Source organism: Solea solea, chromosome 20, assembly GCF_958295425.1.
Source record: "Solea solea chromosome 20, fSolSol10.1, whole genome shotgun sequence".
Classification (NCBI taxonomy): domain Eukaryota; kingdom Metazoa; phylum Chordata; class Actinopteri; order Pleuronectiformes; family Soleidae; genus Solea; species Solea solea.
The window spans coordinates 10,089,246-10,116,823 of record NC_081153.1 but is presented as its reverse complement, the minus strand read 5'-3'; the positions used below and the strand labels follow the sequence as shown (position 1 = coordinate 10,116,823).

Sequence of the window (27,578 nt, the reverse complement as noted above, 5' to 3'; positions counted from 1 at the left end):
CTTCTTCTCTTCAGCTTTTAGCCCCTTTATTTATCTTTGCTTAAGGGAGCCGGATGAGGAGGGAGGATTTACTCACTCTCTCTGTTCTCTCTCTATGTCCCTCACTCTCTGACAGGCAGCATGACCCATCACTTTGGCTCTTGTGCCATCCTGACACCTCAAATCACAGCAGTCGTTATCTCAAACACTGACGCTGACTCTGTCTAAGCGTCTTTTTCATACCTTGTTTCAGCTTAATCAGATCATGGAAACGAGCTGCAGCTCTTAGGAAACGTCCTGTACCTGGTGTGTGTCTATAAGAATGTCTCGTAAATTGAGGTTTCTGTGACTGAATCATGGCCACTACCGGACTGTGCCACAGGCCCCATGCATTCCTGCAGAGAATTCCCTCATGGGTCCAGTCAGGACAGTGCCAAACTACTCTGGAGCCAGTTCCCATGCCAATCCAATCTTTACCCCAGTGACTGAGTGCTCGGCCTCAGGCTGACTGCTATAAAGGCCTCATACCAATAAGGAATCGACTGAGTTTTTGGGTGTATGTCAATAAGACTTGCATGCAGCGAGGCGTCATGCAGCAGGGCGTCACGCAGCGCTCCTTTTGACCACATTTGGCCTTCAACAAATTCTCCACAGGCAGTAGAGACAGTGAACAAACATTTCATCTGCTTAATGTTATTTAATCACGTTTGATCTTGGGTTCTACTGGTAATGTGTATTTATTTATGTACCACAAACTACCATAAACCTGCCACGATTTAAACTTATTGCTGGGCGTTAAAAGGATTTTACATCTGCTGCAGGAAAAGAGAAAGTAGTGAAAGATGGCACTCGCTCGATCAAAATCAGCATCCGAGCGTCTTTTACTAAAATAGAACGGCTAAGATTATTTGAAATAAGCATGTTTTAAGGTTTTGCACAATTGACTATTATTATTATTTATTATTTATTGAGATCTGGTACGTTTTAAGCATTCATAAAAATAAAAATAAAAATAAAGAAAATGAAGAGAAATGCTGTAGTTCTTGTTATAAATAAGATGACTTCATTAATCTGGCAATTTCTTTAGGATTATTTTTATGCACATTTTCAAATTCTGTGACTTTTATATCTTGTCTAAATGTGTTTTACATTCGATGCGCTGTGAGTCACGCTGCATTGCTCTGGTGCTGAAAGGTACAAATAAATGTGCTTCGCTTTGTTTTTGTTTTTTTTCCCCTTCACTCTTGTGCCAGCGTATATGATACTGACACCAGTCCTGTTAATACTTATGCACTTTGGAGAGAAATAAAGTTATCTTTATGTACTCTGATGCGAAACAGTTCACACCAAGTTTACGTCTTTGCCTCTTTCAACACGTTTCACTTTACTTTTTGTGGTCATGAGCTGGAGTCGGTGTGTGCGTTTGAGAAAAACAACGCATGTGCTGAGAGTACAAAATAATGGAAGTCAAGCACGCAGGCAGGGAGAGACACGTCTCGTCAATCATTCAGTTTGAAATGGACACAGAGGAATAGACACAAATAAAACACCCTGCTGTGCTGGTTCCGTTTCAAAGACTTTCAAACAATAGTCGTGCATCAGGAACAATCATTTCAGCCGAGTGTTTGGGCCTTATAAATTCTGGGTATGCGCCGTCCACATTCGTGTGAGGGAGTCGCATGCATAAGTGTGTGTGTGCTTGCTTGTATGAATCAGTTCTCGGCCATGCGTGTGTGTCCCTGAGCATTCACACGTTCATATTTGAGTTGCTCATGTGTGCGTGTGTGTGCAAATTGTAAAAGTATGAGCTTGTTAATTTCAATAAGGCCTTGTTGTGGTTTGGAGGGATGGGAGGGAGACGACTTGAAGTGGCCGACCAAGATCGGCAGAAATCTCACAGAATTCCATCCCACCATCCAGTGCCAGCTCCCCCGACCCCCCCCCCAATTCTCTCCCCATCACCCTCCCTTCCTCACCCCAAACCCTGAAACCATTTTCATAATTAACTTATTTATTTATTCATTCATTTATCTTCTTAATGACTTTCCACTTTGTGCGTGTTTTTCGCGCAACTTGTCTAATCCTGGAACAACGGGGAGGTGGTGCAGCCAAAAAGAATGGTGAGCGAAGCCAGAGTGATTTCATTAAAGAAAACATCGGTGATACCGAGAAGAAAGTCAGTCTTTGAAGACGAGGGTCGGCGGGCGGGTGACAAAAATAACAACAGAGGACAGGCTGGATCCTACTTCATAGCTTTCTCTTTTCTCTTTCAGACTCTTTCTTCCCTGTTTTCTGATGCTGAAATGAGATCCAGATCTGAATTTAGGAATGACTGGTAATGAAAGGATATGTGGATGGGGGGTTGTTGGTTGTTTGGAGGAGGGTGGGGAAGAGGGATTTCTCTTTTCTGTTTGTCCTGACTCATACGCACCACACTGTAAGCTTCCCCCTCTGGTGATGGTCACACTGATTACTGACACTTGTTTTTTTACAAACACTCTCACATACACATGTTACATGTTAAGCTCTTACTTTAAATGTACAATATGATAAAATGAAGAAAGGCAATGGTCCGTTCCAGCTAATATAAGTGAGACAAACAGAAAAACAAAGGGGGGGGGGCGGCTTACACCACCTTTATTTATAAGAGAAAAAACAAAAAACAAAAAAAAACACACACATACAAAGATCTTGTACTGTACCAATGTACTTTGGCATGTTTAAACTAACACACCCTTCCAGTCTGCCAGGCAGGAAGAGACACTCAGCTGGGCATTGTGTGGAAGGGGGCATGCCACTTGGCCTCCATCCGCCTTTAACACACACATATGCACACACACACACACACACACACACACACACACACACACTCACACACACACTGCTGGGTCAGTCAGGCATCGCTCCCAACAACCGGCGCCTGGGTCTCGTGTTTCCATGGCAATCTGCACTAGCAATCTTCCCACGGTGGCAGTGGAACTGAGTGCAAGCAGCTGTGTGTGTGTGTGTTTGTGTGTTTGTGTGTGTGTGTGTTTGTGTGTGTGTGCATTATCTTGTCCGGCAAAGCCCCCAGATGTTCAGACACTCACTCGGCTGAGTTCTCTCTTGACCTCTCTGTACCTGCCCTCATCACAGCATGCACTACTGACACACACACATTCGCGCAGCTATTCTTGCAAGGACATTGCACTGGCGTCCATTCATTTGGACAACCTAAATACATTTAACCAGTTACTCATTAATGAGGTTCTGCCTCATTAGGACCAGGTTTTGGTCTACATGAGGACAACTGGTTCTGACAAGGTCAGTTTATACGTCAGAAAACGTCCTACAGAAGTAACAGATACTCAGGATATCTTGATATAGAGTTTAAGAACCTAATATACAGTTGAAATGAATCAAAGCAATAGCTAAATGTTATATAAAAGTACAATAAATGTACAAACTGTAAATTATTCAGTGTCAATTATTCAGCTTATGCTTTTAAACACTGTATCGTCAAAAGCAGTAGTCACATAAACACTGTGAAACTGTGATAAATTGTGTTATTGTAACAATATTCCCTTTTATACGATTCACTGTGGTGTTAAATAACTAACAGGTGACTTTCCGTTTGTCAAAAAAAATATCTGGATGATGACTCATGGGACTGGGCTGCTGGGCTACGGCTGACGAAAAAATGCTCGGAATCACTTGTGATTATGATTCCACTCCACAGTGAGCAATATTAAAACAATATGACGTGTTTTTTGAGGATGGAGTGGAGAAAAGCCTGGATAATCTGTTTTCGCTCCATGCTGTGGTTCTGTCCTGATCACTGACAGCTGCTCTAGGTCATGGGTTACACTTTTTTCTTTTTTCTTTTTTAATCGGTGATGTAATATTTTCTCCCACTGCTCTTTATTTGTGAGATGCTCACGCATAAACAAACTCCTTTATTCTCCCAATCACCTGTGTGATTTCCACACTGCATCACATACAGTCCCCAAGTCTCACGTCTGTCCTTCCTTCCTACCTATACTGACATTGTTCCTGTAAAGGAGTATAATTAAAGGAGCAGAAGGAGAAACAAACTGGGAGGAGAAAAAGAAGGAGAGCATGATGAGATTGGAGGCTAATTGGCTGAGGATGACTGAGCAAAGGGGTGGAAAGCCAGAAACCCAAGGGGGTGAAAAAGGGAGGGAGGGAAGGTGACAAGCCGGGGAAGGGCAGATTAAAGGGAGGGAGGAGGGACAGGCAGCGGAGGCGGGGGAGCCAAAACTGGCAACTCTGCCCCAACTGCCAAAGTCCTATTTTGTCATTGGGTGGATGTGACAGAGAAAAGGAGCCAAGGGAGAAATAACAGAGCGAGAGAAAGTGTGAGACGCTGCCAGTGATAGAGGAAAAGACTTAAAGCCACTTGTGAATTTTCTCAGTTGTCATGGGCCCTTGGGGGTTGAACAAGTGGCACCACTGATTCACAGACGAGAGGACAGGAGACACAAGAAGAGAAACAACAACAATAACAACAACGAGAAATGATCACAAGTTACGAGAAGTAACTAAGGACGACAAAGCTTTTATAAGTCGCAGCGTTAGAGAAACGCAAAGAGAGTGAGGGACACACGAGGTCCAAAAGGGAAGAGTTTCCTCCAGGCAGCCGGCAGGATCACTCTTGGATCCTTCAGTCCATCCCTCCATCCCTCCATCTGTCTATCCATCCTGTGAGGAAGGAGCAGAGACTATGAAGAGACCTCACGACTACAGTTCCCCAGACTCGGACACAGACGAATTTATCGACGTGGGACAAGAGGACGGCTTCTGGTGAGCATCTGCCAACCGCACCTTGAGTTTGTAACACACTTTTAAAATGAAATTAGATACTATCCAGTCATTGAAATGTGAGCTTTGCCCCAGAGGGAACTCTACAGAGAGGATGCAGGAAGAAGTGTGTATGTCAGAATCAGACATAATGTAAAATGAGTGACTCTGAGTCTTGTGTATGCATCAGATTTCTTTGAAAATTGTTGAAATGCATATAAGTAACTCAAAACTATGAGATGTTTAACGTTTAAACTTCAAGTATTTGGCAAAACACGCTCGGTCACACATTTTTAAATGTAGATTCATTGTCTTTTCCCCTCTCATCATCATATTTGCTGATTTTTTACATGTTCTTGCGAGTAAATGCAGAGGTTTTCCACTAACTGCGCATGATCGTTACAACAGGAATAGATGAAGTCACAAGGAGAGCTTTGTGACAAATGTCATCAGATAAAATAAAATACTATTTGAAAAAAAAAAGATGTAAAATGTGCTGTTTAAATTAAATTGCTGTTATGTAATAATGTCATGTTTTTAGTGTTTCACACAACAGGAACTCTTTTTCTGCCAAAAACAACAGGAACACTGAAAACTACAGAACTGTCAAACGAAGCCTGAAGATAATTTTGTAATATTCGTGTGAGGGAATATGTGATTTTAAATGATCTTATTATACTTTTATAACTCACTTAAAAATGCTGATGCTTTAAAAGGCTATATTGGTTCGGATCACACAGATTAGAATCACGAACAAGAAACTTGAGAGATGTAAATAATTTGTGACAAATGTAAACATCTCATCATAGTTTGTCCACGATTCATATGCATATTGTTAAACATGGAGTGCATAATATGGAACATGCACTATTACAAAGATAAAATGTTTTTTTTGTTTTTTTATGAAAGCAAAAAAAAAAAAAAAAAAGAAAAGAAATGATAATTTGAACCATGCTGCTTAACTGCAGTGCATTACATTTACTTCAGTGTTGTGGATGCTTCTTCAGTACACAAATACACAAGCACTGAAGATGCTAAAGACGGTATGGATAAATCAGATGTGACATGCAAACAGAAGACAGCGCATGCAGCCTTTTCAAGTCAACCCCATCAAAAAAAAATACCGCTAAACAAAAACACACAGCTGAATTGGCAGCCTTCATGTTACAATTTAATAGAAATGCAATAAGTCTTTGGTGGGGAAGGGAACTCCGAGCTGAAGGGCTCTTTTCGAGCCAGCAACATGAGAGCTCACAAACAAACACAATCCATATTGAGTGACTGTACTCGGAGGAGCGCACATCCCATGCTGCAAGTTGGAGCCCCATGCGAGCGAAAGCGTCAGCCCGAGGCTATATAATCATCTTCCTAAAAGTGCTTTCACTCAGATGGAAAGAAGAACAGCATGCCATTTCACTGAGACTAATGTCCAAAAAACGCTTTAAAACAAAAACAATCTTGTCTTCCCTCCTCTCCCGGGCACTCCTTTGCCTTTCTGTGCCCAAAAAACAAATTAGATTTAAAGGAGCTGATGTGCCATCCTGCCTCTGTGACACATTAAGGAGGGTAATAATAACAATATGAAACAGAATCAAATTCACCATAGCGCCTCTTCTCTTTCTATCTCTATGGTGCAGCCCAGTCACCGGGTCCATGTCTCCCGGCAGTGCCTCGCAGATTCTGGCACGGAAGAAAAGGAGAGGGGTAAGTGGATTATAACCTTTGCTCTCAATCTTGTTAGATCTTCAAATCTCAATGTCCCTCCACTTGTCATCTTTTGTAGATCATAGAGAAGAGGCGCAGAGATCGCATCAACCACAGCCTGTCAGAGCTCCGCAGACTTGTCCCCAGTGCGTTTGAGAAGCAGGTACAGGCTCTTTATTCTTATTCTGTGACAGAAGTAATAAAAGAGATTACTAGAATCTGATACAACGGAGTACATTTTGGTTCATTTTCCCCTGCAGGGTTCATCAAAGCTAGAGAAAGCAGAGATTCTGCAGATGACAGTGGATCATCTCAAACTGCTGCATGCCATGGGAGGAAAAGGTGAGGTGAAATTTACTGTCAATTATTTTCTGCTTTTTTTTTTTAAATAATCCAAAAAGTTAGAGAAATGTATTCATATTGTTTGGGGGGGGGAAACACACAGCATGAAGAGTTATTTGTTATTTTCCTGACTAACTGCATTCCTTTACTATTATTCAGCACATGACTAAGTTCTCCTTTCTCTCCCAGGATACTTTGACGCGCGGGCTCTGGCTGTGGACTACAGGACCCTTGGTTTTAGGGAGTGTGTTGGGGAGGTAGTGCGATACCTCAGCTCCCTGGAGGGGGAGTCTCCAGACCCCATAGGAGCCCGTCTGGTCTCTCACCTCTCACACTGTGCAAGTGAGCTCGACCCTCTCCTCTTACAGTCGCCCACAGCCGCCGCCTTGCCCTTCCCTCCATGGCCGTGGGCGTCTTTCCCTCAGATCTCAGCCGCCTCGCCAGTCACCTCCTCGCCACCTTTCTCCACGGGGCGAAGAGACCTTGCCCTTCTTGGGAGCTACCCGTCACCTGCCTCTCTCCGCCTTGGCCCCCTGGGTAGCTGCCAGCAGGGTGCTCCAACACTCCTCACGCCAACAGCTCTGGCCACCGTGCACAGAATGCCCTCTCTGGCAGCGTCCCCTGCTCTCGGCCCCTCCAGGCCGAGCCTGCCTTCCCCTCACTGTGCCACCAGGGCCTCGCCTCTTCCTCTGCCGACCCCTTCCTCTTCTTCTTCCTCCACCTCCTCCTCCTCTACTTCATCATCCTCTGCTCAACCGCAAGTCTCTTTCAGGCCCTTTGCACCTCTGGGGTCTCCCTCAGCCCAGCGCAGGGGCTTGAGCGGATCAGCCAAGGCGACACAGGGATGGGGGACTGAAATTGGAGCTTTCTGAGGTTCAAATCTGGTTTTCTTTTCCAAGCGGACATGGAGCTCCCATGTGCACCATGACGCGCACGCGATGAATGTGGAGGGGGAAAAAAAGTACTGGACCTGTGATGTTTAAGGGACTGTAAAAGCCATATGAGACTATGAGTGAAGTTTCAGATAAACACAAACAATTACATATTATAGAGTAATGGTGGAATGTGATGGAGTGGAGCATTTGAATAAATCCACATTCATGATCTTTGCTTGACAAATACCAACAGAGCCATATATATATAACGCTCAACAGTTTGACGTTGAGTTTTTTACTGATCTTTTAACTGTGATATTTGTTTGTTTTCCCCCCCCCAAAAAACATTTATGTATTTGATAACCTTTTCCCAACTCTGAAGACTGTTTGACAAAAATCTCTATAAAGACAAAGTGCCTTCACCGTTGTTCCTGTTTCCTCTGTATGTTTTCTACATGTCAGAGTGCAACGTGTAATTGACGCTACGTAATCGGCCATCGATACAAACGGCAAAAGAATGTCCGTAAACTGCATGTTTACCCACTTACCCCTGTCAGCTTGCATGTTCCCCAGCTGTAACCCCCGCTGTATCTGGGCTGTCTCCAGTGATGGCTGATGGGAGCTGTGGTCTTGTGGCGGCAGAGGATAAACATGGTGGGAGCTGGTGATGTTTTTGGGATGCCGCGGCGAGGCAAACAGGCCCATCACTTTGCCCTCTAATTGGCTTTCCCCTGTAATTAACTTTACCCTCATATCAGTCTATGTATCTTCCTCTCCTCAGCTGTCTCTCTGCCATTCTTTCTCTCCAATCTTGTGGTACACCAGCGGATATCTCCTCTCTCTGTTTGTCTGCGCCTCTGTCTCCTCAACAATGGACAGACAGTAAAAGAGAGGGCACGAGGGAGGGATGGAGAGACACCGAGAGAGGGGAAAACAAAGGAAAAGATCTGAAGGCCTGTGGTTTGGGTGACTGATCCGGCATAGACGTTCAATAACAGGGTGAGAGACAGAACCAGGAGACAGGGATGCGGGCAGATTAGAAGGACTGTGAAGGTTTAAAAGGGCAGGCAGAGAAACGGTGTGAATCACCCAGAGTGAGCCAGTGTATGTACGCGGTGCTCAGGAAAGCCTCGGACAGCGACGAATGACAGTTGCGACGAGTCGTTTCTCAAGAAGATCGCCATAAATTGTGCCGCGCCTCACCAAAACAGCTCTGCAGGGATGAGAGAGCAGAGAAGAGCCTTGTGTGTGTGTTTACGAGTGGAGAGCGCTTTGATCTACTTCAGGATGCAATGTCTGTGGTCTGTGGTCTAAAAATGTGTGTGTTCCGCAAAGTGCATATTGTTTATTTGAGTGAGTGTGCGCTTGTGTGTGTGCCTGCGCCAGTCCCACATGCTCGCTGCCCCCTTTTCGTGTGTTTGTCTGTGCCTTTCTGAGTGTTTTGTTTATGTGGCGTTGTGTACGCACACATCTTGTGTGTGTGTGTGTGTAATGTGAGTCTTCAGGGCTGGCGTCAGGACTGAACCGCGGTGGCGGCGTGGCTCTCGTGCGAGGCCGGCCGGCGGTCGGACAGACGGTATGGTGGTGGAATGTTTGCGGAGAGTGCATACGTACACACACACACACACACACACACACTGTCACAGACACACACAGGCTGGCTGGCACTATTGTAGCCTCTGAGTAGAGGAGCCAGAGTCACCACCACAGCTTCCAGGAAGGACAACCGCAGTCACACTGCACTGGGTTTCCCACGGGGGAGGGGACACTGGAGGCAGCAGAGAGGAAGGAGGGAAGGGAACAAGGGAGAGAGAAAGAAAGAAAGAGGGAAGTGCTGCGTGTTTGTGAGTGTGCATGTGAAGCATGGGTGCACCGGTTGAGGTTCATGCACAGGAAAAGAGGAGGGTTTCAGTATGGAAGGAGGAACTGTCCAAATCCCGGAAGTGAGAGAAAAAAAAAGGTTCATATCGACCAGAGGAAGAAAGAGTACAGAAATATTCTACTCAAGTAAAAATACCACTAATTTGATTTAAAAAACAAAACAAAAACGTTTAACTTAATTACAAGTAAAAGTGCTGGTCTAAAAATGTACTCAAGTTAAAGTAAAAAAAATAGCTTGTTTAAAATGTACTCAGAGTAAAAGTTACTTAGTTACTTTTTTAACAAGGTTGGGGTTCTTTCCTGTCGTGCAAAAAGGAAAAGGGGAGTTGTTTTAATTAAAGACAAACCTTTAATTACAAATTAAAGTGCTGACAAAATAAAATATGTAAACACATAATGTGTCAGTCAAAATGGGTCAAAGGTCACAAATGCTTTAACTTTCTCACTCACTCAGGGACCTTAATTAACGCCAGTTCACCTGTCCTCATCATCATTCACCTGTCCTCATCATCGTTCACCTGTCCTCATCATCGTTCACCTGTCCTCATCATTGTTCACCTGTCCTCACCGTTCACCTGTCCTCATCATCGTTCACCTGTCCTCATCATTGTTCACCTGTCCTCATCATTGTTCACTTGTCCTCATCATTGTCCTGTCCTCATCATTGTTCACCTGTCCTCACCGTTCACCTGTCCTCATCATCGTTCACCTGTCCTCATCATCGTTCACCTGTCCTCATCATTGTTCACCTGTCCTCATCATTGTTCACTTGTCCTCATCATTGTCCTGTCCTCATCATTCACTTTCGGTGCATGATTCTTTTCTTTTTTTACTTTTTAATTCAGGCCAACATTTTTTTTTTACTCAGTAACAGATTTAAAAATGCAGCGAAAGTACAGTACTTCCAAAAAACACTATTTTGGACACTTTAATGCTTGCATTGTATTTTAACAAATATTTCCCTATTTAGGCACACATTTATCCCCCATACCTTAGCTTTAAATAGCAACACCAGGACAAGCATCAATATGCTGCCAAAATGGTCTCCCTTATGATCCGCACTTTGATTTATAGCCTTAAAATATTGTCATAGAGTTACGGTATAGGACCTTTTCCTACATGGAGGGACCAGCGTTGTCCATCCAGAGAAAGGCCCCACCTACTTTGATGACTGTGCCTCAAGAGACAAAGTCATCCTCTTGTCCAAATCCTGCTCATGGCACAGCACATTTTTATGTGGTGGAATAAAACTCTCTACAAAAACACCAGAGTATGTCCTTACAACACAAATGCAAACAATACAGCCGTCTATTCCACAATGAACCCTATGACACTGTCTTCACAACAGTACAGACACAGGTCTGTTATTTGTCACCTATAGTTCAACATCTTCATATTTTACTACTACTATTGTGAGCAAACACAACAATGTGAGCATGTGAGAGCAGAGCAAACACATCAAACAGATGAATGTGTTTAATCTGTTTGATTGACAACGTTACCCTCTGTCACAGAGAGGTGTGTCAGTCCAATTTCCCTTTAAATGTCACTATACTCTTCAAGAAAATGAGGACATCAAACTTCAGTTAAAAACGACGTACGGAAGCTAATCACTGCAGTAAATAGAATAGAATAGAATAGAATATGCTTTATTAATCCCTTGCGGGAAATTCTTTCGTCACAGCACTCCAGTGTACAAAGGTAACGAATGTTATAGCAGCAAACAAATCTTATAGCAGCAATTTTTTTGGAAAATTACAAAGTTAAAAACTATAAGAATAAGTAAGAATAAACCTAATAATAAAATTAAAAAGTTAAAAGAATACGAATAAAATAAGAATAAATATACAAAGTTAAAAATTACAAAACTTGTACCTCCCCCTCCCCCCATATTAACAATATATACAGAGGAAATATAAGCCTATTTATCATACAGAAAATAAGCCTATTTATCATACAGAACACAGTACAGTAAACCTATTCTCTCTCTTTTATCAACACTTTGTTTTAGTTTCCATGTACTGTATGTTTCCCTGTGTGTGTGTGTGTGCTGTCATCCTGTTTGCACTGTCAAAATAGAGGGACTTGCCTTCAAGCCCAAGCAACCAGAACACTTTTATGGTCTTTGCAGAAAGAAATGTTCCAGTGTCAGATTAGTTTTTCCTGTATATGGCATGTTTTTTTTTTTTTTAGATTTGATAAGTGTTAGGTCTATATACGGCTGAGGCAGTATCTCAGACATAACTCCTCTTTTAGTTTAAACATGATCACACACTGCACACTACAACAGATAACTTGGACCACAGATCTGTCTTGTGGCTTTCTGTCGACGCTGAGCGGTGTTTTTCCACGTTAGATTGTTAGGAGCCGCGATGAAGCGAGAGGGCAGAAAGAGCTGACTTCATTGAAGTGAATTCCAGCTGAACCTAGACGGATTGCCAGTCTGTTACTTGGCTAACATGCACAGGCAAATTACCATTCACCCTCACATTCATACAGTCAGTTTAGAGGCTCACCCTTGTTGTTGGAAACCAGATTAACTGGTGAAAATCCACTAAGACCGAGGCAGGGAGAACATTCAGTCTCCACCTGACTGAACCACAATTTGAACTAGGAACTGCTGTTCCAGCCAAACAAACTTGTCCAAGGTCAAAGGTCAAGGTCAAATATATTTATATAGCACATTTAAAAACTACCCATGTTGCGCCAAAGTGCCTTACATGCTTAAAAATGAAGTGAAAGGAATAATAAAATACAATAAGTAATGTCACCAAATGAAATGAGTAATAAAACCGCAATGGAAAATAGAGAGGAAACAATAAGATCCCTGTAAAATAAGAATAGCAATAATACAAATAATAATAAATAAGAAAAAAGAAAGATACAAGCTCAACTGGTAGTAAAAGCCAAAGCAAAAAAAAATAGGTCTTCTGAAGAGACAGACTGTTCCACAGTTTGTTTAATGATGAGTTAATCATCAAATGATTACAAATATTTCGTTCATGTTGACTCATTTTAAATGGTGAAGTAATCATGAGAATAAACTTTCCTGTCCACAGAGAGTTGAGCATGTGTTTCAGCCAAAGTTCTTTTCATATTTACATGAATATTTTTCCATTATTACCTGATGTTAACTCATTATTATTATTATTATTATCATTATTATTATTGTTATTATTATTATTATTCTTGTTATTATTATTACTATTATTATTATTATTATTATTATTATTATTATTAATAAATGATTAAGTTGTCATTAGCTAGAAATGTACTGATCATTTACTAATCTAAATGCTGTCCATTTTTCCTGTCCACAAAGAGTTGAGCACCCCATTTTACTCACTCGTTTTTATGAACAAATATAAAAGAAAAACTGTCAATCTTGTGACTTCTGCATGATGATCGTTACTCCTGTTCTTTAAAAGAAAATATGCGATATAAAATGAATCGTAACTTTGACTCAACGACACACAAGAAGACGGGAAAGCACATTTCAAAAAGCCTGAAGATCCCAGGACGTCCATATAAGAAGTTGTGTATTATTACCATGGCAATTTACCAATTTACCTGAGGGTTAAACTACATTTATAGATTTGTTAATGAAGTTTTTGCTGCAAATCCACTTTGTTTAACACCTGATTTCATATTGATTGAGTTCCTGTGAAATGTGTTATATTTCCTTTTGCATATATGGTTTTTTTTTTCTTTTGAATTAAAGCACTATTTCTATTGCTGTTTACAATGTTTTCCTGCAGACTGTAACAGTTCTGCTTGAGTTCAATATTGTGAGGTAAACCCAGAGACATTATGCATTGGTGAAATGTATTTATTTTTAGGAGAAGTACAATGCTGGGAGCATGAGGGTTGTCACTCTTGCTCTGTACACATTTATTACACCTGTGAGCATTTGCTCTTCAGGGGGAATCCAGACACAACATTGTTGAGTTTGGAAACTTGAGGAGGAGCCCAAATGGTGATGACACTCTTCATAAAGCAGAGTCCCCTGGGAAAATAACAACAACAAAAATAACAACTTTAACTCAAATCATGACAATATTTATGTTTTTTCAACTATGCAGGCAATCGTATATATATATATACATACATATAGGTAAAACTGTACCTGTAATCACTGTTGGAATGGGAATCTTTAAAGTAGGTGTAGAACTGGCATTGACGATCTGCAGTGCATGTCTCCCGACATTTGTCTGCATCCTGCATCGCCACGTTGCCAATGTCAGAGCCTTGGAAATGCACTCCGTCATAATCCACCTTCAGCCAGTCTGTCAGCAAAGAGGGACAAGGTTAGTCTGCTGTCCGTGGTCGTTTCCAACCAAACTCACCAAACTAAAGTTATTGTAGTTTGTGAACGGTGTTTTTATCGTGACACAGATCCATACCATCATCCAGCTGACAGAAACGCGATGGAATCCCAGATGTGACGCCCTCTTTGGACTTCCTCACCATTTCATTTGGATTATTCTTCAAGTAGCAGTTGAAGTCACTGCTACAAAAATAATGACAAATGAAAATAGGAATTTGTCTGACCACTTTAGCACAGTCAACAAAAAGATTTAGCCACAGCATACCTGTCATAAGAGAAGTAGGTGCAAGTTGGATGAGCAGAGCACAGGGCGTGACAATGCTCAGCACCGGCAGCAGGCAGGGTCTCCAAGCTGTTTCCTGGGATATCAGTGTTTGCAAAAAGCTTCCTCTGGCACGCTGTGGAAAACCACAGGTAAAAAGTGTGAGAGAGAATACACAACTACCTGACAGACGGACGCGTGTTCCTTGAACTGACAGAGAAAATTGCATACCTGGCTCCAAATATGGACTCATTTGTAGCTGTTCAGAGAATCCAGATACTAGGCCAACCTCTTTCTTTACAATAAGAGTCCGTGGTATCGACCAGCTCTGTTTAAGGTGACATTTAAACCTGAAACAGAGGAAGAAGCAATGTCAGTGTTTAATGATGGAGCTTCCGTCATCATTTCACTTTCCAGAGCACAATCTGACAAAGTGATTTCAGCCTCAGCTCAGAGAAAAGATGCACCGACTTGGAAATATGCCGCCAAAGATACTGTTGAGTTACAGGTACAGGTCAATGAAAGTCAAACTGCACTAAATTGATACATTGTCACCCATTATGTACCTGTATTTCTCTGGTGTGTAGGCATTGTTTATAAAAGTGAAGAAGTGACAGTTCGGGTCATTGGAGCAAAATGTCTGACACTCATCAGAGCTGGACGTGAACAGGAATCTGTAATCTGATCCGTAGAAGTCGATGTCCTGGTAAACCTGAGACAGACATGGTTCTGACAGACAGTCAGAATCAGAGGAAGGAAGACAGAGGAAGTTAAAAAAAATATGACAAATGACATCTTTTTCTTTGATTTTCGTGATCATTTGAAAGACTGTAAGATTACTTGAGTTAAAGTTGCAGGTTTTGAGAGAAAAGCCAGAGGTGACACCAAGTAGTGGAGTCTGGACATCAGGCTGTCCACTGGGAGTGGATTTAAGGTAGCAGTAAAAGTTCCTACAAAGAAGAATAAATGAATGCATTGTTTGTTTTATGAAGGAAAACTTAAGAGAGTAAGTAGTAAGTAGTTTACCTGTTATCTGTTGTCCAGTCTTGTCGAATGAAGGTAAAGAAGAGGCAGGAGGGGTGCTCGGTGCACAGATACTGACAGTGTTTCACATCAGGAGAGTAGAGGAATGTTATGTCAGTTCCTGGGAAATCTATGTTCTCCACGAGATATGGGCGACATTCTGTGGAAACAAGACACGTTTATGTGAACAAACTGGCGCATGTCCACGGCTTTGTCCACCTCATCGGGTTACACGCTGGACAGACAGGCTGCCGACGTACAGAGCCCAAACCACATGCACACAGGGAGAACATGCAAATTCCATACAGACAGGTCACGAGGTCACACCTGGATCCAAACTGGTGACCTGCTTGTTGTGAGTCAACAATGCCAGTATAGTGTATTAACTTGGATGAACACATTAACTCAGCAAAGTTTTGTCTTGAATGTCTTAAAGATGTACATTTCATTGTATTGATAAGCAAACAGAAGATCTCTCAGGAGAGAGTTATTTTGGGGTTTGGATGTATCACCTATGACAGTTTACAACAGGTTCACAGCAGAGGTCTCCAGGTCAGGCCTGGACACTGCCTTGTTTGGGCTCTGGTCAGCACAGAGAATGTATAGTTTAGTAACTATGTTTGTTTTTCAGGGACGAGGCACCTGGGCAATGGGAGACTTTGGTCTTCTCTGTCTAACACCAGGTGGCTTCTATATTAAGATAAGAATACCTAAAATGGTCAAATGTGAGGTATAGGATGATGTCACAAAACCTTTAAAAGCATGGCCCTTATGCGGGCAGAATTGTTCGGAGATTCGGCAGGAACGTTCTCCCGTGCAGAAGCTTGGTCTGATACCTGACTTGTAACCAAATAAAATCCCCTTTTGTTCGGTACGAGTCCTGTGTCAACGAGGTTTCTTTCTACACCATCAACCCATCACCTATCGTTCGTAAGAAGGAAGGAGGCCTGACTAAAACACGACACCAGCCAATGCACCACCATGTAGGCCCAAACAGTTAAGAAATGTACTTGTCATTTTCAACATGTCAAGTATGAATCAATTACCTTTGCTATAGGACAGGCCGCACACGGAGAGCAGTACCACGAAAAGCTGAAGGGTTTCCATCTTCTTGGTTGTGCTGACACTCTGCAGAGGGCTTGTATTTATACAGATATAGAACCGCTTCAGTGTTGTCCTGAGGCGGAGAATCAATCAATCACCTGACAGCAAGTAGAAAAGGGCATGAGCAGCTTGATGACAGAACTATTTTGAATAAGAATGACATTTTGACTGTTAATATTTACATTTGCATTCAGCAGAGGCTTTTATGAAAGTGGCTTACAAGAGAGGAATAAGCTACTGTACAAAGAAGAAGTCTTGGAAAGAACTCCTCTCGATAGGAACAGTGAACTGATGGAGGGTGAGAGCACCAAGGTGGATGCAAGTGCATGCAGATATGTCAGTATTACCATTCACCCACACATTCATACAGTCAGTTACGAGTCTTACCCACTGTTGGTGGAAAGCCAGATTTACTGGTGAAAAACTATTGAGACTGAGGCAGAGAGAACATTCAATCTCCACCTGACTGAACCGGAATTTGAACTAGGAACTGCTGTTCCAGCCAAACGGTTGCACCTTGAGGTTCCACAATGAAGGATTTCAACCTTCAAAAAATCTCCAACATTATTTTGATGGTACATGAACTCATAACAGGGTGAATGGCACCTCTGCCAAAGCCGGAGCATGTCTGCATTGGCATTATGTTACGTCTGGTTTTGGGTCTGTGTCACAAAATGAACTATGAACATTCTACTTTACGACATGCCAAATCAAATATATGGATTACCAAACAAAGTAGGTGATCCAGTGTGGTGACCTGTAAAGAGAGAGAGAAGCCAAAACACTTCTGTAAAGTGTTACCTGAAGCAGAAACGTGTAAAATAATGCTGAATGTCGTATAGAGGACACAAAATGAAAATTCTCATAAATATGTGTGTTATGATATGTGTTGTTGAGTCAAAGTGATGATGTTTTTTATATTGCATTTTTAGTAGTGATATAGAGTAGCAATAATTGTGCAGAATATACAAAATTAGACTGTTTTTCTTTTATTTTTGTTCATAAAAACAAGCCAAAGTGAACTTTGAACTGTGACATATTTCCAAAGTTCACAGTTCAAGTAAAAACAATTTTAAACATTTTGAGTACTTTTTGCTCAACATATAGTTGGGGAAAATCAAAACGATGGAGGCAGGTGACTTGCTGTGTTGAAACTAAATCGTAAAGCCGAAAGAAAAACATATGGTGGTTTTATGTACAGTTCACGTTCCAAGTGGAATTTGCTTTTCTCCGCTGGTGTTCAAAGTTAACCCTTAGTACACAGAACGTTTAGGCTGCTTTCTTTTTTTTTTTTTTTACATGTATTTTTTTTCATTATGTTAAAACGTATATACAGAGGCGATCAAAATGAGCAATAAGGAGTGTCTTATATCCTTTTCAGCACAACCTAGGATACATTTATTATTATTATTTTTCATTTCCACCAACTATATAAACACACCTGAGCAAAAGGTCGGATTGAATGTGTGTGAAATTATGGAAATACGCCACAGTTCAGTTTGTTTGACTCGTTTTTGTGAACAAATATTGAATAAAAATTGTCACTTGTGTGACTTCTGCACAATTATCACTACTCCCATTTAAAAAAAGAAAAGGAAAACATGCGATGGACGAGTGCAGAAAAATGGACCAGAGATCAATTAATGATTTATGATATTTATAGATTTTAGATTTATGGAAAGGAAATAATGCTGGGAGCACGAGGGTTGTCACTCTTGCTCTGTACACATTTATTCCACACGTTAGCATTTGCTCTTCAGGGGGAATCCGGACACAACATTGTTGAGTTTGGAAACTTTAGGAGGAGCTGACATGGTGATGACACTCTTCATAAAGCAGAGTCCCCTGGGAAAATAAATGACAATAACAACTTTAACTCAGCAAATCTTGGCAATATTTCATAGTTTTTTTCAATTATGCATGCATTCATACATATACACATAGATATGTTATACATACATACATACATACATGGAAAACTGTACCTGTAATCACTGTTGGAATGGGAATCTTTAAAGTAGGTGTAGAACTGGCATTGACGATCTGCAGTGCATGTCTTCCGACATTTGTCTGCATTCTGCATCTTCTCGTGGCGAATGTCAGAGCCATGGAAATGCACTCCGTCATAATCCACCTTCAGCCAGTCTGTCAGCAAAGAGGGACAAGGTTAGTCTGCTGTCCGTGGTCGTTTCCAACCAAACTCACCAAACTAAAGTTATTGTAGTTTGTGAACGGTGTTTTTATCGTGACACAGATCCATACCATTATCCAGCTGACAGAAACGCGATGGAATCCCAGATGTGACGCCCACTTTGGCCTTCTTCACCATTTCATTTGGATTCTTCTTCAAGTAGCAGTTGAAGTCATTGCTACAAAAATAATGACACATGAAAATTTGGAATTTGTCTGACCACTTTAGCACAGTCAACAAAAAGATTTAGCCACAGCATACCTGTCATAAGAGAAGTAGGTGCAAGTTGAATGAGCAGAGCACAGGGCGTGACAGTGCTCAGCACCGGCAGCAGGCAGGGTCTCCAAGCTGTTTCCTGGGATATCAGTGTTTGCAAAAAGCTTCCTCTGGCACGCTGTGGAAAACCACAGGTAAAAAGTGTGAGAGAGAATACACAACTACCTGACAGACGGACACGTGTTCCTTGAACTGACAGAGAAAATTGCATACCTGGCTCCAAATATGGACTCATTTGTAGCTGTTCAGAGAATCCAGATACTAGGCCAACCTCTTTCTTTACAATAAGAGTCCGTGGTATTGACCAGCTCTGTTTAAGGTGACATTTAAACCTGAAACAGAGGAAGAAGCAATGTCAGTGTTTAATGATGGAGCTTCCGTCATCATTTCACTTTCCAGAGCACAATCTGACAAAGTGATTTCAGCCTCAGCTCAGAGAAAAGATGCACCGACTTGGAAATATACCGCCAAAGATACTGTTGAGTTACATGTACAGGTCAATGAAAGTCAAACTGCACTAAATTGATACATTGTCACCCGTTATGTACCTGTATTTCTCTGGTGTGAAGGCATCGTTTATAAAAGTGAAGAAGTGACAGTTCGGGTCATTGGAGCAAAATGTCTGACACTCATCAGAGCTGGACGTGAACAGGAATCTGTAATCTGATCCGTAGAAGTCGATGTCCTGGTAAACCTGAGACAGACATGGTTCTGACAGACAGTCAGAATCAGAGGAAGGAAGACAGAGGAAGTTAAAAAAAATATGACAAATGACATCTTTTTCTTTGATTTTCGTGATCATTTGAAAGACTGTAAGATTACTTGAGTTTAAGTTGCAGGTTTTGAGAGAAAAGCCAGAGGTGACACCAAGTAGTGGAGTCTGGACATTAGGCTCTCCAGTGGGAGTGGATTTAAGGTAGCAGTAAAAGTTCCTACAAAGAAGAATAAATGAATGCATTGTTTGTTTTATGAAGGAAAACTTAAGAGAGTAAGTAGTAAGTAGTTTACCTGTTATCTGTTGTCCAGTCTTGTCGAATGAAGGTAAAGAAGAGGCAGGAGGGGTGCTCGGTGCACAGATACTGACAGTGTTTCACATCAGGAGAGTAGAGGAATGTTATGTCAGTTCCTGGGAAATCTATGTTCTCCACGAGATATGGGCGACATTCTGTGGAAACAAGACACGTTTACGTGAACAAACTGGCGCATGTCCACCGCTTTGTCCACCTCATCCAGTCCCAGCTGGATGAGGCGAACGATGGGGTTACACTCTAGACAGCCTGCTGTGAGTCAACAATGCGACAATGTGTGTGAAACCAAACAATTAAGAAATGTACTTGTCATTTTCAACACGTTTCAAGTATGAATCAATTACCTTGGCTATTGGAGAGGCTCCACACGGAGAGCAGTACCATGAAAATCTGAAGGGCTTCCATCTTTGTGGTTGTCCTGACACTCTGCAGAGGGTTTACATACACACATACATATATATATACACACACACGGATATAAAACCGCTTCAATGTTGTCCTAAGGCATATTGACCTGTCCAAGGTCCACAGAGTCACTGACCTTTAAGGTCCAACCAATCAGTAACCTGACAGCAAGTAGCAAAGGGGAGTGAGCAGCTTGTTTATTAATGTTTTTATTAGAGCTGAAACGATCGACAACTATTTTGATAATCGATTAATCCGTTTGAAGCTTTTTTCATGATTAAAACAAGATTTCTGATTGTTTAAGCTTCTTAAATGTGAATATTTTCTCCGTTTCTTTGCTCTGGATAACAAAGAAATGATTAAAAGTCAATCATTTTGGTTTGTGGACAAAACAAGACATTTGAGAACATCATCATTTCCTGGTTTGACGAACACTAATCATCATTTTTTAAGGTTTTCTGATATTTTATGGACCAAATGATTAATCGATTAATCAAGAAAATAATCGAAGGATTAATCGATTATGAAAATAATCGTTAGTTGCAGCTCTAGTTTTTATATAAACAAGATCAATAAAGATTTATAATAGTAATATTTAAAAAAATAAAAAAATAAAAATAAATAATGTGAGACATTGTTTGCTAAGATCAGATCATAGTGAGCTGCACTTTGCTGACCCCTGCTGTCAAAACTCTACAAGTGCAGCAATTAAAGATTGAGACTGATCCCCTCTAACATCCAGCAGTACAGGGAACATGGCTTTATGTCATAAGAACATGTTTACCAGTTGATGCCTGCCACGAAAGGAAAATGTTGGACAGAGGACACTTTACAATTTCCTTTAAGTGTACTTTAATTGTTTGGAAATCAAAAGGTACTAATTGCTGTGGGTTTGCGAGTGCAATATTCTCATTCTTGCTGTTGATGAGACTTGAGCAGAATGGAACAGTGCGTGGTCGCTGTTATGATTCTTGTCTTCATGATCGGTATACAGTACATTTTCAACAGCAGACGGATGTGGACGAGCCACTCTGTTGGAACTCATGCAGATTGAGGCCTTCCATTGACCTGCTGAAATAAACCTTTGTACTAATGATGATCATTGATCCAACATTCTATTTTTCTGGGGGGGAAAAAACAAGCTGAAACCACAGATCACAGAAATTTCCACTGGATCTCAGATGAGTTTAGGCCCAGAGGAGAATCCAGGGTCTTTTTTTACTGTATGTAAGTATCTAAAATATATACTGATATTGTACCGTCCGAGGGCTCAATATTCACCAATATTCAGCAGCAGGCTCTGTTGTTGTTGGCCTCTTTTGAATCTTTAATTGTGCCCTACATTCTTTGCAATCTGGCTCTGAGAAACATAGTTTCTCTACCTCCTGTGATGAATTCCAATTTTCTATTGGCATTTATACCCAATTTGCATAACTGCTAATTGTGTAACCCTCGAATAACCTTTTCAAACTCTCCCAACTTTTGAGCTCACTCACTGTGACACATAGGCTACGTATCAAAGGCACTTCACTAATGTAATGTAATTTAATGTAATTTCTACCTTTGACCATTAGTGACATGTTGCAGGTCAGAAACTCGCCTAAACGCTCATAAAAACATTCTTATCTTCACCAAACACAGATTAAACACCAACTGGTCAAAGCAGCACGAGCCGTAAAACACCGTAACAGTGTAAACACTGAAAAACGGCACAGGAGAATCAGCGTAATTATGGGAAAAAAACAAACAAACAAACAAACAAACAAAAAAGTCTGCTCGACACCAAAGACTCCACAAATTCCAACGGTACCATTTATATCACTTATATACACATTATAACCAGAATTCAGAAATTCAATTGAATCGGATCCAGTCGCGAAATAAGAGCAAATCAACAACTCACTTTCAAGAAGTACAACCAGAAATGTTGTCTTACCTTTAAACCTTTGCTGTTTACCAAAACAAGCTATTTTCACCGGAACAAAACCCGCTTTTAATGAAGACCTACACTTCCCAGCATGCTTTGGGGACTGTTCCTGGTCTGATTGGTCATTCCAGAGCGACATTAGCTCGTTCTGATTGGAGAAGGGCGAATGTCCGTCAAATTGCGTCATACGCATTTGCGTCCTTCTGACACGCAAAGGGAGGGAGTTACGTGCATTCGGAGACCGGAACCTGATTCTATTGGTTTAGAGGATTAAAACGAGCTGTCAATCACCCAGATTGGCCAATGTCAGCCAGAGCGAGCTATGGCTCTGAACAGTTGTCTCTGACGCTCCAGAGAAAAGAGCCACAAATAAATAGATTTTTGAGTATTTTTGAGTATTTTTTTTTAATTCTAAACAAGTTTTTATTAGACCAATAGTGACATGTAAATACAATTAAATGGGTTTAATAATGTGGTACCCATAGTAATCTAAACTGGCACAGATAGTGCCAAACTTGAGTTGCCTATAGGCATCTCTTTACTAAAACCTCTGTAATTTGACTCCGCTTCACTTCAGCAGCATCAGACTTTGCAGAGCTAATGTCCACATGTTACATGACTTCCATAAGTTTTTAAGCTCCTAATGCACATTTTTAAAGGTGATATTTATTTTAAAATGCAATATTTATTTTAGGGCGAGGGAAAAAAATCCTTCATTTATGGTGGGTCCCATCGGCATTTACTCTGGCACAGTGGTATCTACAGGGAAACTTACTACTTACTCACTTCCGGTGGAATCTCACAAGTGTTATCTTTATTTTGATACCAAGATATTCACATAGAGCTTGTAGTTGCAGAGATATACTCTAGTTTGGGCATGTCGGAGTAGTATTTTTGAAAAATTGTGCTTCACAACCTCAGTTTCCCTAAAGTACAGTAAAGTGACTTCAACATCTACCAAAGTCATTTTCTGGTGAGATACAAGTATCCCTACTTTATACAAGACTGCATAAATATTCATGTCATAAGAGTTTGGTTTTTAATAGCGAAAGTGTCCCAACTTTCTGAGAAATAAGGTTTTAAATTTGGTGAGGCGGAGTGAAAAAGTGATATTCAGAAAATACTAGGCAAAATTGAAAGTCATCTTTGGCTTTTTGTTTACTGGACAACACGAAAAGTGTTTAAGAAGAGAAAAAAAAAAACGAGGTTTAGGAAACCAAAGTGCATTAAGAGCAAGTGCTTATATTTTATTTCTTTGCAAATGCAGTCAGCTAAATAAGTGCAATGACAGGAAATTGCTTATTACAAAATGGAGGAGGGTGCATTGGTATCTTAGAGGTCTTTCAGAGTGTCTTGTCCCTGGCTCTCCTGCCAGGTGGGTGGCCAGCTTTTTTTGATACTGGGCCTGTCCTTCAGACAGTTGTAGTAAGCTGCCAGTTTGGGGTAACGTTCCTCAGATAACCTGTAGAAAGAAGAACAGTTAGTGTCCATGCTGATTTACATTTTACTGTACTTTTAATCCAGGGGTTAACAACCCCCCCGCTGGCCGAGCAATGTTACTGCGCCAAAACGTGCAGTGAGAAGAAGCTTTGTTTGCCATTTTTTTTTTCTTCCCCACAGCAGACTAAAGAATCTCTGTCTGCACTGAACACTGGTCTTGCATTGACACCGATTTAAGTATTGAAGTATGTGTATTTTGTACAGAGGCTGAATTATACTTTGACAATCCATTCTATATTACAAGTAAAATGTTATCAGCTCAGCTCCCTTTGCTGCTGCTGGACTTTCAGGTTTTTGTGTAAAACAAACAAACAAACCCTGATTTATTCCACTTACCCAAAACGAAAGATGTAAGCGATGGTTGGAAAAACGATCACATCAGCCATGGTAAAGCACTTTCCTGCCAGGAAACAGCCTGAACACTGAAGAACGTTAGAAGAGCAATTATTGTGTGCTTATAACTTATATAAGCAACAGGTGGAAATTGCTAACCTCCTTTTGTCAAAACTAAAGAAAAGGGGACATTAAATAGCACATAAATGTATATCTATGAGTCAAAGTCTACCCCTACCTACTTCAAATTTGGTCATTGGTGCATCAAATTGATATGCAGTAGTAAAATTCAAAAATAAATCCACAATGTGGAAAGAGAATACAGTTAAAGACAAAAACGAGTGCAAAAAAGTGTTTCAGGTTCATCTCAGGTTCAGGTTGAATGTGTAATCGAACAAGACTGTTTTTTTACGAGCATTACGTGCTCACAGTGAGAGTGATAGACAGTTTATCACACTGTTAATAGTCTACCACAGATGGACGCTCACTCTCCTACTCTGCAAAAACAATCCTGTAGAAATAAACCAAATATTCTTAGATTTAGCTTAATCAAGTAAAGTTAAGACTCATTTTAAGTGAATCTTTCTTAAAATCAGTCTTATTTTTTTTTCCATAATTTTAAGATACTTTTCTGTGTTAAAGTGGCTAAATTAACAAGCTCACTGCAAAAAATTAAAATCTGATATCTGAATTCAGTGTATTTATCAAATCAAATTTTGGACTTCTTTACTTATTGAGGCTGAAGATACTTAAGTTAATTTGGCCTGTTTTAAAAAGGTATTTTTTTCTGGTTTCAAGAAAACTTAAGTGCCATTTTCTTGCTGCACTGGCAAATAGTTTTGCTTGAAACAAATACTTTTCCCCTAATAGTGATTTGTTTTTGTTTTTTTAGAGGCATTTTTTGCAGTGTAATTGCTTACGACGTGTTTACCTTCTGCAGGTAACCCTCCCACAGCTTCAGCTCAGCACTCAGAGCCTCTCGGTTTCTCTTCACAGCAGAGTCGTGTCTCTCTCCCTCTGGAACCTTCCAGTTGTAGTAGATAACATCCGCTGTAGAAGAGAAGAATAAAAGTCACTTACAACCAGTGACGAGCTCCGAGGCGTATCAGTAAAAATCGATCCAAAAACATACAACATGCATTCCAGTGGGTTGAAACTATTTCTTTTATCATTTCCCCTCCAAGAGAGGAGGGTGTGGTCAAGCACAACAGCGTCATGCAATATACAGTTGCTCAGTTTGATGTAATTCAGCCTTTTTTTCCCCCCTCTTTTTGTGATATTGCGTCCCATGACTACAGCTGCAGGCCAATCTGAGCATATGACTCTATGTGGGATTAACACCTGACCTCTGTGCAACACACAGATGTAACGCCTTGTGCAGCCGCTTAATGATGTGGACGTGCTACTCATTAGTGCACTGCATGTGTTTTGAACAACACAGGTCTCATTGGAGGGCGGGGGGAGAGAAGCTGTTGATGTTGGAGCTTCTGAAGATGTGAAGCCTCTAGGGGAGGTTTAAAGGTGGCAGATTAGTGGATGATGTTGCCAAGTGTTGCACAGAGTCCCAACGGGCGGCGTTATGACTGGCAACAACAGCCTGGTTACAGCAAAAATAAAATACTTTCTTTGCAGGAAGAAACATTGTCTGATGCATTACTGTGAAGTACAAACCCATTTTCTGAGCAAGTGTTAGCCCCTCGAACGAGCGTTGGTACATCATCGCCAGTTCTGCAGGACACTCAGGAGTCAGCTTGCTCCCCTGGGACTTGAACTGGTTCTATTGTTGGAGACATGATGACATATGAACTTTGCTACGCTCAGTCTCGTAAGCTTGTCGCTTACAGTTTCATGACAAATTCACTTTAAAACACTGGTGAAGACTCTTACCTCCAGGTAAAGGCAGGCAGCATAGGATTCATTCAACACATACTCCCCATGTTTGAAAGCAGGAAGCTGTGAAAGATGGAATGCAGCTGAAGCTTCGTTTGCTTTTCAAGTATTCTTATTAATCTTAACATAGAAAAAAAGAATGATGCATGCATGAGGAGTTGAACAACATACCTGACCCCTGGGGTTCATTTTCATGACCTCCTCAGACTTGTGCTCCATTTTCTCAAAGGACAACATTTTCTGCTTGTAGCCCTGTAGGTTCTTCTCCTCGAGGGCGATCATCACCCTCCAACAGGGAGGAGAGCCGGAGCCCCACAGCAGAGTCATTTCCTTGGCCATGGTGGTTTCAGAGAGGAGCTGTTGCACCTGAGCGTCAGAAGCTGGAAGTGTGGAAGTCAGGTGGAGGTGAGGAGTGAAGTTAGTGTGTGACAAATCCCTGCTTTTATAACAACTTCCACTCCTTCCTGGGTTGGTGGAATTAAGTTCCAACCCCCTTTTTTTTTTTTTTGCGTGGTCATCGAAGATGTGCAAGTCACAAGTAATAACGCTTCCTCTACAACTGCCTCCGTGAATTAAATCAGGGCAGAGTATGCTAATGTCATACAAAAACACTTTTTCATGTGTTTATTTTTTTATTTATTTACAACCGTCTCCAAATCACATGGCTGCTTTTATAAACTCTTTAAAAAAAAGTAGAGTTTGCCTCTCGGTGCTTGTATCAACAGGCTTTAGCAAAACCGAACGTGTGGAGGAGGGACTTCTCTTGCTTTGTGTTCACACTCTTTGTTAACGGACGTCGCAGTTTAAGAAACGATAAAAAAAAGTTATATTAGAATACTTTTGTACATTTGTAAGAGCTTATTACACCTAATAATGACACTGCATGTACTTAAAAGCAACAAACACAACATTAACCGAGGCAACTTTGCTTCTAACGGTGATTTTACAGCGGGTTTAGTTATAATTTTTTATAAAAAAAAATTTCAAGCCAAAATTGTTAACTTCTCTTTGTTAATGCATGGTGCCCAGGTTTTTAGTTTTGATCTATTTCTGCAGGGATTTGCTGCATCACGACATGTGAATGTTAGTGAGTCACAGTGACTCAGCACTTTCCATTAACCCCTGTGCACAAACACACACACACACACACACACACAGACAGACAGACAGAGTTCCAGCTCTGGCATCAGGTGCACAACCTTCCAAACCAGTCATTTAAATAATAAAATATGTTCTGGCTGTAACAGACACCCCCTCCCTAATCAACCCTGACTGTACAGAGCGATACTGAGTGAACATGTGTGTGTAACTGAGCAGCTTTTGCTCATTGTTCACATACAATGCACAGCTCCTGGACGCCTCTTCCTCTGCATTGGAGCGGTTTCAAATTTCCAAAAACTACAGAACCCAGTTTCCTTTACTCATTAAACTGTGTGGAAGTAAAGCAGTTATGTAATGAACCGGCTCCCCTTCATCTGCAGTCGCAGAATGACTACACATTGTTGAGAATATTTGTCAGTTCATTCATTCAGTTCACATTCTCCGTCACTACAAACATAATCAGCATCGGCATCTGCAGAAGTATCATGTTACTATGAGCGAGTGCATGACTTTGCTCACTCTGCCTGACGACCGTGACGTAGACAAATACTTGTTGACAAAGCACTCGAAGAGCAGTAATTACTCACACAGCTTTTAATTTGATATGTCACGAAGAGGAATCGCCTGCTT

At 41.1% G+C, this 27,578-nt stretch overlaps 4 protein-coding genes across 5 annotated transcripts; 1 reads left to right on the top strand and 3 right to left on the bottom strand.

The window, feature by feature from the left end:
• The first annotated feature begins 4,245 nt into the window (after nucleotides 1-4,245).
• On the top strand, nucleotides 4,246-8,127 carry heyl (hes related family bHLH transcription factor with YRPW motif like). The gene is made up of 5 exons (XM_058618488.1): nucleotides 4,246-4,782; nucleotides 6,417-6,483; nucleotides 6,563-6,646; nucleotides 6,744-6,825; nucleotides 7,015-8,127. The coding sequence occupies exons 1-5, from the start codon at nucleotides 4,703-4,705 to the stop codon at nucleotides 7,695-7,697; spliced, it is 996 nt and encodes a 331-aa protein (XP_058474471.1). The 5' UTR covers nucleotides 4,246-4,702; the 3' UTR covers nucleotides 7,698-8,127.
• Nucleotides 8,128-13,389: 5,262 nt separating this feature from the next.
• On the bottom strand, nucleotides 13,390-17,220 carry LOC131447619 (coagulation factor XI-like). Of its 2 annotated transcripts, none has more exons than XM_058619516.1 (9): nucleotides 16,240-17,220; nucleotides 15,197-15,353; nucleotides 15,011-15,120; nucleotides 14,737-14,899; nucleotides 14,402-14,520; nucleotides 14,174-14,306; nucleotides 13,985-14,088; nucleotides 13,708-13,867; nucleotides 13,390-13,587 (listed from the first exon to the last, which is right to left on the bottom strand). In XM_058619516.1, exons 1-9 carry the CDS (start codon nucleotides 16,298-16,300, stop codon nucleotides 13,476-13,478), a joined length of 1,119 nt encoding a protein of 372 aa, XP_058475499.1. In that variant the 5' UTR covers nucleotides 16,301-17,220; the 3' UTR covers nucleotides 13,390-13,475. The 2 variants fall into 2 exon arrangements, with proteins under 2 accessions (XP_058475499.1, XP_058475498.1); XM_058619515.1 differs by having other exon boundaries at nucleotides 13,985-14,091; nucleotides 16,240-17,210.
• A 717-nt stretch (nucleotides 17,221-17,937) lies between these two features.
• Nucleotides 17,938-20,264, bottom strand: LOC131447620 (coagulation factor XI-like). The gene is made up of 9 exons (XM_058619517.1): nucleotides 20,137-20,264; nucleotides 19,773-19,929; nucleotides 19,587-19,696; nucleotides 19,313-19,475; nucleotides 18,978-19,096; nucleotides 18,750-18,882; nucleotides 18,560-18,666; nucleotides 18,283-18,442; nucleotides 17,938-18,142 (listed from the first exon to the last, which is right to left on the bottom strand). Exons 1-9 carry the CDS (start codon nucleotides 20,195-20,197, stop codon nucleotides 18,040-18,042), a joined length of 1,113 nt encoding a protein of 370 aa, XP_058475500.1. The 5' UTR covers nucleotides 20,198-20,264; the 3' UTR covers nucleotides 17,938-18,039.
• Nucleotides 20,265-23,346: 3,082 nt separating this feature from the next.
• LOC131447621 (glutathione S-transferase A-like) lies at nucleotides 23,347-26,273 on the bottom strand. Its single transcript, XM_058619519.1, has 6 exons — nucleotides 26,019-26,273; nucleotides 25,845-25,910; nucleotides 25,629-25,734; nucleotides 24,889-25,007; nucleotides 23,961-24,046; nucleotides 23,347-23,586 (listed from the first exon to the last, which is right to left on the bottom strand). Exons 1-6 carry the CDS (start codon nucleotides 26,184-26,186, stop codon nucleotides 23,457-23,459), a joined length of 675 nt encoding a protein of 224 aa, XP_058475502.1. The 5' UTR covers nucleotides 26,187-26,273; the 3' UTR covers nucleotides 23,347-23,456.
• Nucleotides 26,274-27,578: the final 1,305 nt, after the last annotated feature.

Excerpts from the sequence above, each read along its gene's own strand:
- heyl (XM_058618488.1), top strand. The coding sequence starts at position 4,703 with ATGAAGAGACCTCACGACTACAGTTCCCCAGACTCGGACACAGACGAA. Across the intron at positions 4,783-6,416 it reads GGACAAGAGGACGGCTTCTG|CCCAGTCACCGGGTCCATGT; the intron begins GTGAGCATCTGC and ends TCTATGGTGCAG. Across the intron at positions 6,826-7,014 it reads GCATGCCATGGGAGGAAAAG|GATACTTTGACGCGCGGGCT; the intron begins GTGAGGTGAAAT and ends TTTCTCTCCCAG.
- LOC131447619 (XM_058619515.1), bottom strand. The coding sequence starts at position 16,300 with ATGGAAACCCTTCAGCTTTTCGTGGTACTGCTCTCCGTGTGCGGCCTG. Across the intron at positions 15,121-15,196 it reads GACTGGACAACAGATAACAG|GAACTTTTACTGCTACCTTA; the intron begins GTAAACTACTTA and ends TCTTCTTTGTAG. Across the intron at positions 14,092-14,173 it reads ACCTACTTCTCTTATGACAG|CAGTGACTTCAACTGCTACT; the intron begins GTATGCTGTGGC and ends TTATTTTTGTAG.
- LOC131447620 (XM_058619517.1), bottom strand. The coding sequence starts at position 20,197 with ATGGAAGCCCTTCAGATTTTCATGGTACTGCTCTCCGTGTGGAGCCTC. Across the intron at positions 19,476-19,586 it reads AACCTGCAACTTAAACTCAA|AACCATGTCTGTCTCAGGTT; the intron begins GTAATCTTACAG and ends ACTGTCTGTCAG. Across the intron at positions 19,097-19,312 it reads TTCACACCAGAGAAATACAG|GTTTAAATGTCACCTTAAAC; the intron begins GTACATAACGGG and ends CCTCTGTTTCAG.
- LOC131447621 (XM_058619519.1), bottom strand. The coding sequence starts at position 26,186 with ATGGCCAAGGAAATGACTCTGCTGTGGGGCTCCGGCTCTCCTCCCTGT. Across the intron at positions 25,008-25,628 it reads AACACTTGCTCAGAAAATGG|CGGATGTTATCTACTACAAC; the intron begins GTTTGTACTTCA and ends TCTCTTCTACAG. Across the intron at positions 23,587-23,960 it reads GCTTACATCTTTCGTTTTGG|GTTATCTGAGGAACGTTACC; the intron begins GTAAGTGGAATA and ends TTCTTTCTACAG.